General features: G+C 41.0%; 1 protein-coding gene across 2 annotated transcripts in view; it reads left to right on the top strand.

The window, feature by feature from the left end:
* Positions 1-17,735, top strand: part of erf (Ets2 repressor factor) — a 38,802-nt gene that overhangs the window by 16,342 nt on the left and 4,725 nt on the right. For both annotated transcript variants that reach the window (XM_035991495.1, XM_031295589.2), the window contains exons 2-3: positions 10,024-10,258; positions 16,297-16,409. In XM_035991495.1, coding sequence (XP_035847388.1) covers positions 10,024-10,258; positions 16,297-16,409 — 348 coding nt within the window. The remainder of the gene's footprint in view (positions 1-10,023; positions 10,259-16,296; positions 16,410-17,735) is intronic.

Genomic DNA, 17,735 nt, shown 5'->3' with positions numbered 1-17,735 from the left:
TCCAAAACGGCTCATCCTAAATTGTGGGGCCTTATTTAGTTTGGATTGCTTACAGTCTATGGGAAGCATTGTTCATAGCACAAGCTATTTGGAAGATGGATTACTGAGATGGAAAGCAACCACATCATCCCCACGAGAACCAGTGGGCTGATTTAAGCCATACAATGCTTCTTCATTGATGTTACAGAGTCTGCCAACAAACCTAGTGTTACTCTGCACAAATTTAAGGCATCAATAACAAATTGTCTCTGGGCAGCTCAGCTAATAAAAAATGGAGCATCTAGGCTTCAGTCTCAGACCTTAATAGCTATTAAAACTTAACACACTCCCATAGAGAAATGTATGCATAAAACTGTTAATATGAGCTTCTTTAATCGTGAGCTAGTTTTTTGTACACTTTATCTACACTTGATATTCGGGAAGCTTTTCTTCCTGTGTCTCTCCTTATATACTTCTCACTTCCTCCATTGAAGGGATTTACACATACTTTTGTTTTGTTTCTCGGATTTCTCGTCTTTTTCTGGGAAGCTTTCTCTTTGACTTTGGCCTCAAAGTACTTGTTTGTTCCTTGGTTGGGAAATGAACGTGCAAGTAGAGCTGGGCAATATATCGATATTATATCCATATCGTGATATGAGACTAGATACCGTCTTAGATTTTGGATATCGTAATATGGCATAAGTGTTGTCTTTTCCTGGTTTTAAAGGCTGCATTACAGTAAAGTGATGTCATTTTCTGAAGTTACCAGACTGTTGTAACTGTTCTATTATTTGTCTTTACCCACTGAGTCATTATATCCACATTACTGATGATTATTTATCAAAAATCTCATTGTGTAAATATTTTGTGAAAGCACCAATAGTCAACACTACAATATCGTTGCGGTATCGATATCGAGGTATTTGGTCAAAAATATTGTGATATTTGATTTTCTCCATATCGCCCAGCCCTACGTGCAAGCCCGTTTTCAGCCTACCTCTCATATCTCTAACATAAGGATTTTATTAGGACACCTATTTCTGTCTGTATTTCTGTCTTTATCTCTCCTCCCTCCATAACTATGAGCCAGTCTGTCCTCCTTCCTCTCCCAGTCTGTCTCTGTCAGTCTGTTCATCTGTCGGTCTCTCTCTGTAAGCTTTATGTAATGGAGGGATCATGTGAGAACCGAGGTGAGGGTTCACCCAATGCACCTGCGGACAGCCATCCTCCATTTCCCTTTGATCTTGGCTGGATTGTGTTTCTTTTTCTCAAGCTGCCCTTCTACTTTTCTTCCTGCTCCGCTTCTCTACCTTTCCACCTGATTTCCTCCTCGTCGCATCTATTTCTCTGACTCCTCCCTGGCTTTAAGCCACTGGCTCCACAGGTCTAAACTCTAAATTCTTTACGGGTAATTATGAGATCAGCTCAATGAGGTGCAGGGGTTTTTTAAACAGTACTTTGAGGCTCAGGACTCCTCAATGAAGCAGTGTTAGATTGTCTGTTGTAGATAGGTTGTTTACGCAACGAGGTAAAAATGGAAACTCAGACAACCAGGTCTGCACGATCAATAGTTCATCATCCTAAACTTAAAATTGACCTTTTGTTATACACAGGATTTTATAGAGTGCAGGATTTCAGCAGGAATTCATGACAAAATTAGAAGTCAATATTTTAGTTTTGCATTCAAATGTTCAAGTGTTTTTTTTTTCTTCTTCCCCATTTGTTTTTTTTATTTGTGTGTTTTCCTCTAGACTCTGACTTTCTGCACATGCCAGTACCGTTTACGCCCAACGGAGATTCCCCTTTTGCTGCTCTGTACCAATCTATTTCCTGCCTTTTTTGTGTTGTCCTGATCCCATCCCTGATAAACCCCATCCAGATTTCAGCAGTCAGCTGGCCCCCGGCCATTTAGCCTGGCCTGTTACCTCTTCTGTGCTCTCTGTGCCCCTGAATCATTACCCTGCAGAAAGACACACACCGACCTTTGCAATGGCTAAATATAGACCCACCAAAGAATAGGAGGAAGGGAGGGAAAATAAACGAGGGGATAGATGGATAAATGGAACAGCGTGTTAAAGAAAGTTGTTGGGGAGAGCACGTAGACTAGGAGGTTGTTCATGTTTATTCTTCTGGCCTTCTAGACAATACCCCAATGATGGCTATCAGTTATTAAGAGCACCGTTGCAACTGTGGTGACGTCAGCGTTCCTAAGAAAAGCAGACCAGTGTGTTAAACCCCCTCACCCATCGACTGTGGCTGCACAGATCTTGTGTTTCTCTTGGAAAGGTGAATACAGGTGGCTTTGGACGGCAGGCTAATAGTAAATGAGTTTTCCTACCCTGTACTTGGCTATAATTAGAATCCAATGAGGCCTGAAATGGTGTGTTGCACCTCCGCCTGACAATGACAAATTCTTCCTATCTGGAGTAGAGCTTGCCAGATAGTACAAAGAGCTTTGGGTTTGTTTGTCTACTTCAGTTTTCCCTGACTTGTAGCACTGCATCCAGAACTCTTGTGCTGTTGAGCAATGCTCTCGACTAATTTGAAGTAGCTCTAAAACAAGCAGTGTAATGTAGCTCACATTGATCAGCACTGACGCTTAACTGGCTGCCGATAAGGACCAATTCAAGTGCCATGCACAGTAGTCTGTAAAATCTCTGCCAGTTTTACATTAAAGGACCAACATATTTTTTTTCTTTAAAAGATGCTCTGGAGGAAGATTCTGCCAAACACTTTCTACACCTCAAGTGTAAATAAAAACTGATACATTGCCAGTAAAAGCACACAAAGGATTATTTTAGTATGCATTTTTACATTATTTTGCTTTTTTTTTTTTTTTACATGCAAACATAAAACGAAAGACTAGAAATAGTAGTTTAAATGTGCCTTAATCTCAGATTTTCTTTTGAAGCTGCAAATTTGACAATTGCAAGCAACAGGCGCTTCACTACATTTGCCAAAATGGTCCGACACAAAACTCGAGAACTGCTCTCCCTCCATCAATCTCTCAGCAATCTCTCGCCTCGTACATTATATGTACATTACTGTGTTGCCTAGTCAAGCTTTGTGGCTGTTTCTGTAACAGGCCTGCCATGTTAAAGTTAGCAGAAAATCATTTATAAAGGAGGCTTATGTATAGAAGCCAGTGGCTACAGATACCCAAACCGGCCAGTCTTCATTACAGGAGGACTTCTGCTTGAAAGGGACTGAGGGCGACTTGTGTCTCAGTTCGTGCAAAAGAAAAACTGGCTATAGGCAGTGATTTGCTTGCAGTGTAAATGTATCATAACATTTAGGCTGAGTTAGACTGGTGTCCCTTCCTCCTTGCCTAAGGGCTGAGATAGCTAAATATTGCAGGGTCGGTTATGATACTTTGTACACAACAACACAATTTGGCTGTTTGTTCGGTCTTACTGCTCCTTTTCTGTCCTTCTCCCACTCTCTTGCTTTCTGTGTCATACTTTTTATCCGATAACCTCTTTTTACTCACATTAACCACCAGCTGTAGCAGATGCTCCTTAGTTGTGCATCAGTCACATCATCAGCTGTGCTGTCTGATGTTCCGTGTCTGTCTATATTGCTATCAATGTGTTGCCTCTGAATCATTTCAAAAGAAGAAAATGTTGCTAATATACAGTAATTCAGGCTCAAATTGATCTAGATGGTTGTGAAACATTGCTCCTCCAGTGCTTACAGGACAGTGCAAAGTGTCCTTTCTGTTGTTAACACTGTGACAGCGCTGGAGCTGGAGCTGGTCAGGCAGCCTTAGACTGATCACACCCTCACTGTAGCGCTCTGGATCTGCGCCCAAACTCTTAACTCTTTTGGCAAGTTTCTGTAATTGAATCATATTTTGTCTTGTCCGTCGTGACTCGGCCATTTATTTTTAGAGCTAAAAGCTTTTGTTGCTAGGAGACGGTGTGTCTTAGGAGATGCTGCGTGAGGGAGGGACAGAATTAAAGAGGAAAGAAAGAAAAGATGGCAATGGTATTGAGGGGGAGAAAGGCGGAATCTGTGAAAGCTGAACGAACTAACAAGCTATGAGTCAGCAGGGACATCTGCAACACACACACGCGCGGTGGGCATGGTTGCTATTCCCGTGTTCTTTGTCTGTGTGCTCTGTGCACCCACGCATGAACCCTCTTACCTCTCCCTACTAACCTGTGTTGTGTGTCTGTGTACTGTGTGTGTGTGTGTGTGTGAGGGAGATATTAGCTCGCCCACTTAGATTTAATCCACTCCTGCTGTGTGTTGTATGCGTCAGCCTGTGTCCGTGCACGTGCGCATATGGAAGTGTGCACGTGTATTTTTCTCCGGCAATCACCAGTTTGTACCCCGTTATACAGCTGTGTTGTGTCTGTGTCACAACGCCTAACCTGTCCCCACCGACAAGAGCCTTACTGTCTGGTGTATGAATCATATGCTCGTACCCCATTAGTAATCTGCCTTCAAATAGCTATTATGAACTATCACAACCAGCTTGTCTGTCTTCTGGCTCACTCTCCGAGCACCATAGGAGATCAGAAAGCAGCATGTGGTTTATTAGTCACCAAGAGCGGGTTTGTTTATCAGATAGTTTTTCCCTTCCTTATTAATTTGATTTTTGTAAGATGTTTAGATGCCACATAAAAAAAAAACAGAAGTGCTAGGTTGTGAAACTACAAGAGCCACTATATTTGTCGCTCATCACTTTCTTATATTTGAAGTACATTACCGATGAATTCTGCTGTTCATAGAAAGTTTCTAAAACATGGCATATACATGAAATATGTGTCCTTACTGGTCACTTTTATCACTTTGAAATTAAATACAGAGGCATCCCAGTGTGGGAACAAGCATTATATCCATTGTATCTTCCGGAAACATTTTCTAGCACAGACGCACTATTTGTGAAGCATATACAAAATTCATTCATTGGAGAATTGTGAAAAATGGAAAGAAAGTTGAGAAAAAGGATGCAACCCTCTGCCCCACTGGAAATCTTGCAAAATGTGGTGTTTGGTTGGACACTAAAACGTCACAGCTTGAATCTGTTAAATCTATTCTTAAGTGGGAAGCAGATTGCAGTAACTCAACTTGCGTGTGTCTTCATTATTTAGGCAGACGTTGATCACAAGGGAGCTTCATGCAATGTGTGGCCCATGCAATACTTGGAGTTAGGTTTTCTTGCTAAGTTTAAACTCCTTTGACAACATGGACAGCACTAAAAAAGTGTAAAATCTGCTTCCAGTGCTTAGTCACTTGAGTTGTACTTGACCTGTTGCTGTAGTGTGGCAACACTCTTGTAAACACAAGTTATTACATTTGCAAGTTCATTTTTGTGGCTTATCTATGAGTGGCGTTCTCATAGGTCTGATGGGTACAATCTGTTATTCCTTGTGGTTAGTGTTTTCGTCAACGAAAATTATGACTAAATATCGTCGTTAACGAACCTTTATCACGTGATGAGACGCAACGTAAATGCTGGTTAACTATAATTAAATTTATAATGCAATATTGTTGATGAATAAAAACGAGACTAAATGTGGTTTACAAAATAAAAACTATGCTAAAATGTCTCTTCATTTTCGTTGACCAAGACGAGACGAAATGTTATAACGTTGTTTAGTCGCGTTATTATTTTGCAGTATTTCTGTTCCCTGTGTCTCACTTCAGGGGCTGCATCAGGTCGCACTCGGGTCGCACTGCGCAGACGTAGGCGACGTTACTTCCTCAAGCCCTGTCGCGGCATTATTTAATTTAGAAGATGCAGCAGTGAGTTAGAGAGTGAGACGAGTGTAAACGACAACAAACTAAATTAAGTCTGACACAGAGAAAGCTGGGACCGTGGCCGGCCAGCCGGGGTTCGTCTTTGGGAGAAAAAAAAAAAAAACTGCATTTGGAAAAACTTTCATTACATAGAAGTGGAAAAGAAAACGGAATGTGTTGTGGAAAAAGATGGGGAGAAATGCGGTCACAATATCAAAGGAAAAAACTCCACGCACCTTAAGAGACATCTCAAGCCATTCCATAATGAAATTGAGGTAAGTCAAGACATTAACCTAACGTTACTTTACGATTAATCGCGATTAAATATTTTAATCGTTTGACAGCACTACTTTAGACGTTAGCCTCTGGAGCTGAAAACGACTGAGACAAACGTGTGTGTGTGTGTGTGTATTTATTTGTTTGTGTGAGAGAGTGTGTGGGTTCTTAGTTCCTACCTGACTGACTCTGTGTGTACTAAGCATCCCTTGTTGGCCAACATTTTGGTTTTGTCTATACTACTAGTGGCGCTTTTCCATTACATGGTACCTGCTCGACTCGCCTCGACTCTACTCACCTTTTTTGGTTTTCCATTACGAAAAAAAGTACCTGGTACCTGCTAACAGGTACTTTTTTTAGTACCTCCTCAGTCGAGGTTCCAAGCGAGCTGAGGCGAGCCGAAAAGGTGACGTGAAAACGACAGACGGGGGTGTCCTGAACAAACCCGCTATTTTTAAACAGTTTAGCCAGCTGTGTTTTTTTTTTTGCTGCCTCCAGCTTCTTCTGAAACAAAATGTGTCTTCTGGCTGTGGCAACACAACACACCTTCGTCGTACTGTGTGTGTGTCGTGTTAGGTCACGGCAGTTTACTGCGGCGCCGCTTGTTTCAGTTCTGCGGAGGCTCCAGGCAGAGCTTCCACCGTAGCCTACGTACACACACACATGCTGGCTCGACGCACACACCAGCTGACAAATGTATACATCAGGCCACATATTACATAGGCTACGGCGATAGCTCTGCGTGGAGCCTCCACAGAACTGTAAAACAAGCTCAAGTGGCCTGATGTTTATACTTGTGCGCTGGTGTGTGCGTTGAGCCGGCGTACGACCAGCCGTGCTGAGGCGGTACTAAAATCTGCAATGGAAAACGGACGCACAGTGTGGCGAGTTGAGTCGAGTCGAGCAGGTACCATGTAATGGAAAAACGCCATAGGTACTTATACTTAGGCCTGTCACGATAACAAATTTTGCTGGACGATAAATTGTCGCAGAAATGATTGCGATAAACGATAATATTGTCGTTCTGAGACCATTTTCATCTAATATAATGATAATGGCATAATAATGCACACCTTTTCCTTTACCGCCATCAATAAACTTTTATTTCTAAAGAATATTTAACACTGGAACTGGAAGACATTTTAATGTTTTCAAATGTTTTTCATTTTCAAAAACAATAAATAAAATGGATATTTTTCCGGCCGCGATAATTTCCATTTAAAAATTATTGAGCTCATTTTTGTTTATCATGCGATTAATTGATTTATTGCATATTGTGACAGGCCTACTTATACAATATTGACTGGATTAAATAGAACTGCATTACTAAAAAGAGACTAAAATACAATTTTCGTCGACTAAAATAGTCATGGATAATTCTGACTAAAATAAGACTAAAATGCTCAGACTTTTAATTGACTGAAACTTGACAAGACTAAAAAGAGTATGAACGTGACTAAAACTAATAAAAACTAAAATGACAGCGTGACACAAAGACTAGACTAAAACTAAAATTAAAACGCCAAAAACAACACTACTAGATTTTCCCACTTTCAGTCAGTTATGCATGTCTACCAGTACTACAACAACTACTACTACTACTACTACTACTGCTACTTCTGCCAGTACATCTTCTACTACTACTAATATTTACTACTACTACTACTACTATGGATTAATGACATTTGCTGACACGTAGCTGTGCTTCGCACACCTTATAGTGGACTTCGGTTTCACTGTATCCGACTTGGTTAGTTTTTCCATGACTCACTTTAACCCCATTTACACCTGCTATTAAAACGTCATCTCTATCTGGATAAGGGGAAACACATGTTGAAGCCGGTTGTCAATGCACGGATCATTGTGGTCAGAATTTGATCAAACGTATCGGTGCATTGAGACCCATGCCAGCTAATTGTAAATGCAGTTCACAAGATTCAGACTGTATTTTTTTTTTTTTTTTTTTTTTTAAAGCAGCACCACCCATGTCGTTAGGAATTTCATTACTCTGGAGATTGTCATCACAGCTTTACAAAAAAGACTGATCGTTACCACCAGTTGTTGCTGCTTTAACTGATTCACTGTGAAGGAGTCCCTGAGCATTTGAAGTAGCTACAAACACTGGTGCAACAAAAATGACCTGGTAACAGTTGTGTTTCTGACCAAAATAAAGAAGCTGTGAAAAGACTCTTTACACCCGTGTTGAAAAGTAAATATCAGGCATGCCGTGTCATTTTTAATAAACTGACACCTGCCACTTTTGTTTCGTTTACTTTACCGTTTCCAAACCTATTCATAAATGAGCTCACAGTGCAGACGGTGAGAGCACATACTGTGTAAATAAAAAAAAAAGTCATAATTGATTTAATTACCATCTGGGCACCATATCCAGATACAGTTCACTTTACCCTAGGATTAAGTGGCCAGGTGTGTCTTCTTTTTTCAACTCGTATACAACTTTAACAACTCCCCTTTTCAAGTTTTTTATGTCGTCTTTTCTTTGGTTGGGTGTTTTCTGTGGGTTATTGTCTGCTTTTATGGAGCTGCCCCAAAGTGGTTTCCTAACAAAACGTTGAAGGTAATAAGTGCTGAAAAAATTAAACAATTCCCTGTTTAATATGTCAGATTAGTGGGCCTATGCACAGAAACATTAGAAGGTGTTTAGTCTAGTCACATACAGCATGATGCAACAACTTTTATATTATATCAAGCAAGATTGTGCCGTGCGCCGTCATTGCAACTTGGGTCAACAGGCCACAACCCATCAGTGTTATAGTCTGTCAGCCTTGAGCATATCATTGTTAAAAGTTTGCTGTCACTGCTATATAGATATGACAAACTTTGTTGAGTGTGGGAAACTGATTGTAACCTTGGTATTTAGGATAGTGTTTCTTTACGGTTACATAAACACACACACCAAATTCAGCATTGTTATATTGTGCCCATATGTTTCCCACCCTCTGCTTTCTCAGCCTGATTGCCAAGACACATCTGGTCCTAATGGTGTGTGTGTGTGTGTGTGTGTGTGTGTGTGTGTGTGTGTGTGTGTGTGTGTGTGTGTGTGTGTGTGTGTGTGTGTGTGTGTGTGTGTGTGTGTGCGTGCCTGGCCTTGTGTTGAAGTGCTGTTGAGTCTTTTACTGCCACCCACTGCTTTACAGCGCATAGCCTATACTTTTAACTGTTGGATAATAGTGTGTGTTCTGATAGTAGTTATAAAACCATAGCTTATATTTTGTCTGCACATATCTCAAGGCCTGTTAATCTGTTATAACAGTGCTGATTTTCCAGCTTTGATGGCGATAGCGGTGAAGTTTTGATATGACTGCGGTCTCTGGGAACAGATTTGCCCGAAATGCTCATCACCAGCTTTCATGGAGGAACTACAGCCACTTTGCACCAATGCCATAGGCCGAAATGTGTTGAGGATTTCAACATACATGTTTCATCCTTGATTCTGTGATTCCCAACATGTCTCATGTCTTGTATCCTTTCGCAAATGCTCCACTCTACTAAGTCATTGCTTTTTTTTTCTTCTATTTTTCCTCATATATTATCTATTCTTCTTTACTGAACTGTATTTTCTCTCTTTGATAAATCTGGACCTTTTTACACAAATTTTTTTCCCCCTATGTTTATCTCCAGAGCAACACAAAACAACGCTCAAGCACATAAAATGGATGCCAACTGGTTTCTTGCAAAATGTAACATGCCTTTGAGTGCCTAGAAATTGCCAAACCCATGCATACATAGACAAAGTCCTGACTATTATTCACTGTAAACACAATCTTTTTACACCTAGTGTGTTGGTGAAACAGCTGCAGTCAAGGAGACAATTAACAGCTTCAGAAGGATAATGGTTTATCAGGTGCAGTGCACCAAACGACTCCAGACAAGCAAAAGACTAGACGGGGTTAAAGAGCTGGAGTAAACCCAGAGTTTTCTTGTCCTGTCTCTTTGAATTTGCCTCTGTTCATGATCATCCAGCTGTAACACCCCTCTTCTCTCTCCTCTGTCCCCCAGGGTTTGCCTTTCCCGATTGGGCCTACAAGCCCGAGTCGAGCCCAGGTTCCAGACAGATCCAGCTGTGGCACTTCATCCTGGAGCTGCTGAGGAAAGAGGAGTACCACGACGTCATCGCCTGGCAGGGAGACTATGGAGAGTTTGTCATCAAGGACCCAGACGAGGTGGCCCGCTTGTGGGGGGCGAGGAAGTGTAAACCACAGATGAACTATGACAAGCTTAGCCGAGCTCTAAGGTGAGACTAAAGTGGGTGAAAAGGGGTTAAATAAAAGTAGAATGACGCCTGCACACTTAAGCCCAAATGTAATGTATACAGAACTACATCCGTGTCTGTTTTTGGACTATACTTGCCCCTTAAACATGTTTTTAACTTTATTTCCTCCTTTTGATCGGTTTGTTTAAGCAAATAGAACAATGTCACTGAACACAGACAATTTCATCTGAAAGCTTAAAGTTCACACTTCTTATAAGACACACACCCTACCTATCCTACTGGAAACTCAAGGCATGTCCAGCCAAAAGTTGTCCATTTCTCCCAGACTGTCGGTCACATACCTGGTCAATGCCATCCACACATGACACATGCCAAAAAAAGGCAGCAATGTACCAACAAAGTCAGGGAAGAAGATGGCTGTTAGCTTGTAAACATGGATGGAAGCAATGCAGGATTTAAAATCAGTTCAGAAGTTCAGAATATTGACCTGAGGGTGCCTGGGTAGCTCATCTGGTAGAGCGCGCGCCCATATGCAGAGCTTTACTCCTCGACGCAGCGGCCGCTGGTTCGACTCCAACCTCTGATGACACTTATTTTACCAATAAATGACGAACACTGGCTTTTCTCTGCCTTTGCTCCAGTCTGAAAGGTTTTACCCATCCTTCGTAAGGCTTGTCTGGACCGATGAGAATATTTAGCTTCATTTTTAGGTCCTATGGTCTTGATAGGTATCAACACCAGTGGATTCAGATAATGGCAAAGAGCCCAGCCGGGTCAATCTCAAGTTACAGGAACTGGAATCATGTTATTTTGAACTCCAGGTGAACTGTAATAGACTCAGTGAAGTATACAAGACTGGTCTTAAAATAAATCCAGTTGGTTAGGGGTTAGATAACACTTTGTGTCCCCCAGTAGTATTGGGTCTGTGTAATGTTGGTGACCTTGACATTTGAGCTTATTGCTCCTTTTTTAATCTTTTATTTCTCGGGTAAATTTCAGCTTAATTACAAAGGCATCAAATGTGTAAGAAAAAAATATTTGTTTTTTTTGTTGTGAATGTGCATCTGCGCTTCGTGCTGAAACTCCAGGGTGACAGCAGATTTAGAAACACATTCCCCCTCCACAGAGCACATGTGGGATGCTGCAGTTTTATTTAGCTGCCAGTCTGTTCATGTACACAAACACACACACACAAATACAAACTGCTAGTCATCAATGTCGCCTCCTGTTTTGTAGGTTGGTGTGGGCTATAGTTTGCCATGGCAATGAGTAGTTACACTGCCTCATCACCACACACACACACACACACACACACACACACACACACACACCACGTGCACACGGATACATTTAACACCTTGTTATATGTCAGCCCTCCTCCATCCCATCTGTGTCTTGTTTGTTACTTAAACCTTTTTCTGTCTTGACTTAGCCTCATACGACTGCATATTTAGAGGCACACAACTTTGTATAGGAAAATATTTTAACACATAAAAGAGTTATGGTGCTGATGTAACACATTGATTTTGTGTCACATAGGGAGAAACAATGCAACAGATGTATTGTGTACATAGGACGTCTAGCAAAAGCTTGTTAGTTATATAGATTTACTTAACTTTCTGTAACCTACTTTACATTATTGTCATAACAAAAGCTTGAAGTATATTAATGACTCCAGACTGCATTCAAAATGTTCGCTTATGCTGCTAACATTTCATGTGGTCGCATTCATGCGAGTGCATGATGATCATTATCATTGGTGCCCCGGCTGGCACTTGCTGCCCTATGCACTGCGCGTGTATGTAGCGGCGTAGAACAATCCATTTAGCTGTTGCATGTTCCAAAAATGAAGCAGTCTATAGCTGATTATTTTAAAAAGCAAAATGAGGAGAGAGGAGGAGGCTGGTGGGTAGGGAAAGACAACGACAGGTTGAGACTTAGAGGCCACTGATGATGAAGGCGCAGGCAGGGAGAGACCGACTGAGCCAGGGAAGAAGAAAAAGTACCACTTTCAGCCACAAAGGCTAACGCGGTACCTGTGGTTGCGGCATGAGGGGAAAGCTACGCTGTGTGTCAGTTGTAGGCAATGTGGCCCGTCCTTTGCAGGCAACTCTAAACTTTGCAACTAAGGTTGTATTTGGTGGAAGAATTAGCAGTCATTAGTGCGATCCACAGTTATTTAATCTCCAAATTAAACATGGACACTAAATGGCTTGTATCCTTAAGAAGGAATTGATCCCACAAAGGTTTTACTGTAAATAAAAAGTCAGTTTGATAGAGGAGCATTTACTTTGTCTCTGGTCTCACTGAGGGTTTTATATCAAGGACCAGCTGGAGCCAAACTTTGTTGTGAATGTCTTTTCTGTGGTTAGTAAACCTTTTATATGAATGAACGGCTGTTAATTAATTCTGACGTCTGTTAGATGTGAAGTCTTTGATTAATCCTTTTTTGCATCTTTGAAGTGCAGGTGTGTGTGTGTGCGTTTATGCACACACAGTACATGTGTGTAGAGACATGTATCTGTGTGTGTGCTTGTGAGTTTGTGTCTCAGACACACCTACATGTGTGTTCAATACGTAGACGCTGAGTCCATACAGTCAAAGTCCTTTCTTGTTTATTTGAACGAAGTTGAAATGGTCTTCAAAGAGCATGTGGCCTGGAGCGAGCCTGGGCTCAGTGTGTGAGACGGGCTGTCCCATAATGACTCAACACTTTCTCTCTGTGTGTGTGTGTGTGTGTGTGTGTGTGTGTGTGTGTGTGTGTGGTGACACCATCAGTGCCATCCGTCCATCTATCTATCACGTCTGTGAACGTTATGTCCTTCCAGCTTTTGCGGCACATACAGGCCTGATATTGTGACCACCTACTCAAATATTTTTTTGCGTGTATTCCTACTTGCCATGTGCTTGTTAATTTTCCACTGTATTGTCCACTGCAAAGTTGTCTGAAGCGCTGAACCTCAAAACACATATAAGGGCCGGTCATTTCATACTTCTCGTCAACCAGAGCTAGAGATGGTCCGATACCATTTTTTGCTTCCCGATACCGATTCTGATACCTGAACTTGCGTATCGGACCGATACCGAGTACCGATCCCATACCAGTGTGTCATATATTTTATTATGTTATAACAACTGTATACTACTATCCCTGTATGGATGTGGTATTATTTCTATCTTTGTTGTCGGTCTGGCTCAGGTTAAACTCTTTGTGAAACATGAACAAACACAAACAATGAATGCCACAGAACTTTCTTTTATTATGCAGTTTGACAGTCAGTTATAACGGGGGAAAAAAAACATAAATTAACTACTTTAACGTAGATTTTCTTTAGGGCTTTATTATGTGGTATCGGATCGGTGCATAAACTCCAGTACTTCCCGATACCAGCGTTTTAGGCAGTATCGGAGCCGATACCGATACTGGTATCGGTATCAGAACATCTCTAACCAGAGCATGTGAGCGGTGAGAATTCACACTCCTCGCTCACAGAGCTGTTTGTTCGGTACCTCCATGCCACCAGTGCCCGAAGCTACTTGCTCACCCACCGGCAAAACGTTAGCTGGATGACGGGCGCTGGCGTCATGGAGGGAGGGCCAGTGCCGTGCATCTGCATGGAGTTCGGGCATGCTTTGAACTCGTGGTGTGAGCGAAATTGGAGGGGGACGGAGCGGAAGATAAGGTGATGCTCCAACTTTTTTATCAATGTAATGAATGATTTTACTTAGAAATTCTAAATGCAGGACTCCATTATAGTATTGTATGTTTACTTAACTTTACTCAATGATTAGAGAACCTTTTCCATCACTGCAGCCCCTTATACGTTTGGGCTTATTATTGAAATTACTTAATGCCCCTGTGTGAACACTGTGTGCTTTCAAATAACCACTCTAATTTGTTTTGTGGGTCCTCAGTAGTTTTGTCATTACTTGTATATGTTTTCTGCATGCATTGTAAGTGTGAGCCTGTGTGCCTGCTCCTTTGTGTGTTTGTGTCTGTATTACATGCAATGGTGTGGGTGTGCGTAGTAGTTGTCTCTAATAGAAGAGGCCCTTTACTCATTGAGTCATTGATGGGCTGATTGAGCTCCTGGTTCACACACACACACACACACACACACACACACACACACACACACACACACACACACACACACACACACACACACACACACACACACACACTACTTTGTTCTGTATTGTACCAAACTCGAGTGACTCATGCTCTCATCACAATGAAACCGGGATACAGCTGCGGGGCACGGCTTCAGAGTGACAAATATTATATCCGTTTTTTTAACTGTCACTACTAATGTGACTGATTTAAGAAAACTAATATTTTACTGCACTGTAAGAATCTTACCTTATTTACTTCTTGACTATTTTCTAGGGCTGTAATGGTGCGCATAATTTTGTTTGATATTGTAATCCATCATTTTGTAGCTCTGTGGAAATGCTGAGGTTCAGCATGAAGGATTTTGTCTTGGCATATTAAATAGCATTTTGAAAATACTGGTGGATTTAATGTTGAGTTATTGTGTATACAGAATATTAATCACCTCACAGACATTTGCTGTTCACCATTATATTTTATTACTGTGGTTTTACCTGTACATTAGCAGTTATGAATCTTGTGTGTTATATCATGTCTGTTATATATACTATTGATTGTGTTAGACAGATGGATGTATAAGGAAAATGGATCACTGGATGGATGAATAGCAGTTACCTACCTTGTCCGATTAACATTCAGCCTCTGCTGCTGGAGAACAGCTCGATTTTAACTTACTGACAACAAGAGACATGTTTGTATTCAAGCAAAACTGTATTTCTATGTACAAATTTAGCCACTGAGCTCCTTTCTGCTTGATTCTTTTGGAAACGATGAATAACGTATTAAGCTATATCTCTCAGAATGAAGTGGCCGGTCTCAGCTGAATGAGAGACACTGATTTACAAGTTCTTATGTAAAGAAATATGAATGTAGTTTGGTCCTTAGGCTATCGGTGAATCACAGGGAGCCATTTTATCTGTTAGATGAGCTGTCAGCGGCTCACTATTCACTCCTTTACATCGCTCTGTGTATTGACAATGACTAATTCACTATTACTAATGGAGCCACCTGGGTAAGACCAAATCAGAACAGCTGTCCCGCTTCCTTAAGTAATCACAGTAAGATTTTAGAATTTAACCGTGTGTGCACATTGTAAGCAGCTTGTTTAATTATGCGCTGTACACCGAGTAATTTAGTGTTGCCATGCAGGTAGTGCTTTGTGACATTGTGGTTTCTGTAATATTAAAACGTTGTTTGTATCCTTTAATATACTGTAGCCAAACAGCAATTCAGTTACATTAAACTCAGTGAGTTCATAGGGATAGGAATCTTTGTCACGATTCGATTCAGAATTGATACTTGATTGAATAAAAAGAAGGGGGGCACTATATTTTGCCTGCTACTTCAGTACACTGTAAAACCAAATATGGTGAAGCAGCGTTCAGTTTTTATGCACCACATATCTGGAACAAACTCCCAGAAAGCTGAAGGTCCGTTGCAACTCAGTTCTTTAAGTCAAGGCTGAAGACTTTTCTTTTTGATGCTGTCTTTTTTATAAATCAAGTAATTGTTCATTTCTTACACTGCACTGTAACTTTTATTCTTGTATTTTATACCTGTCTTATTCTATTTTAGCTTCATTTTATATTCTCTTTTATGAATGTTCTTAATTGTGACTTTGAATTGACTCGTTGCTACAATGTTCTGTATAAATAAAGCTGCCTTGCACTGTGAATAATCGCTGGCCGGCTATGCAACTGTGAGTCATTTTGTGGCGTGCAGGAGAAAGCTTACTTCAGATCATAGTTTCAGCTCATACAGTATATGTGTGTGAACTTATCCATGGTTTTACATTTTTTTAATGTTCGGATAAGCCAAATTGTGGCCACCATCAGAGGTTTACCACAAGTTGCAATAATAATAATAATAATATTAATAATAATAACAAAACAAAAATGGTAACTCGCTGGGAAATATGTTTGTACTTCTCTCTTTCTTGTTGTAGATACTACTACAACAAGAGGATCCTTCACAAGACCAAAGGGAAGAGATTCACCTACAAGTTCAACTTCAACAAACTAGTGCTGGTCAACTACCCCTTCATCGACATGGGCTCTGGTATGTACACAATCACATTTATGTACCTGGCATCCCAGGTTGGCACACCATCAGCTGGCAGACACTGAAGAGCTGATGTCTCACTGGCGGAGTGTCTTAAGATGTATTTGTTACAATTAACAAGCACTTAACCAGGGCTTTTGGTTTTTGAAAGCAGGAATTGTTAGGTTTTTTTCAGTACCAGTTGTTGAAGTCTGTGGAGTTTTAACATTGTGTCTAACCAATGTTTTTCTTCTGCCCTGATGGTCCCCTGGCAACTGAAATTCATGGTTATTTCTGATGAAAAGAATGAAATCACACTTGACAGCGAGGACCTTTTCAAAGAGTGTGCACTCTAGCACATACGAAAGGGTTTTGGCCTTCAGGTGTCTGACTTTGAGGTCCTTGTGTGTTAATATTACAATTTGATCAGCCAGAATAACTGCTAAACTTGACACTGTTTACTTGTTAGCCAAGAACAGAGTTTTAGATGCTACTACACTTGCTTCATGTAGCATTACAGGGAGGCAATTCTAATTTGATATTTTGCTCCGATTTAGTTTGAAAGTCAGTCAGTCAGTCAGTTTACAGTCGTCTGCAAAGACGGCTTTTGAGAAAAGGCCCAAAGGTTGTATATAACTGAGACATTTAAATGTATTAGTTAGACATTTTCCAGTCAGTGTGGTGGACAACTTACCAGTTTACTTGCCAAAGAGTCATCTTATAGGAACAGAACATCTAAATCAAATCATATTCACATCAAGTATGTTCACCCCTATTTTTGCAAAGAAAACTCAATCAGATACTATCCTAGTAGAAGTACAAATAATATACCAAACCGAATTTGGGTGTAGTGTGTGTTGCATGTATCGGCCTGGTTACTTTGTGTTTGGTGTTTTTGAAGACATCAGTGTGCCACGTCCCAGTTTATCCCTCTCCTCTCAAGTCGTCTCTCGTTCTGGTCCCGGCCACCCAGTGTAAACACAGCCCATATGGAGCGTTGGATACTGGGTGACATAAGTGCAGCTTTAATTATAGTCTCCGTGTGATGTGGCCCACACACTGACATGTTGTGATATGATGGTTTCATACGACGGTCACACACACACACACACACACACACACACACACACACACATACACATGCCCTACGTCAATCTAGATTGATAGGCAAGTACAGACGCTCAAATATACACAGTTTTTTTTCTCCTCATCGTCTTTGACACACATGGCCCTGCTTTTTAAAAAGAGAGACCCACACACACTCAGAGGTACTGGAAAAAAACAAGAGGAGCCCAACCCATGTTTGTGATGGCAGTAAGAGCAACTTTTCCAATATTTAATTCT

This window comes from Sander lucioperca, chromosome 14 (assembly GCF_008315115.2).
Source record: "Sander lucioperca isolate FBNREF2018 chromosome 14, SLUC_FBN_1.2, whole genome shotgun sequence".
NCBI lineage: Eukaryota > Metazoa > Chordata > Actinopteri > Perciformes > Percidae > Sander > Sander lucioperca.
Note: the sequence above shows the minus strand (reverse complement) of the source record. Positions and strands in the feature narration are given on the sequence as shown.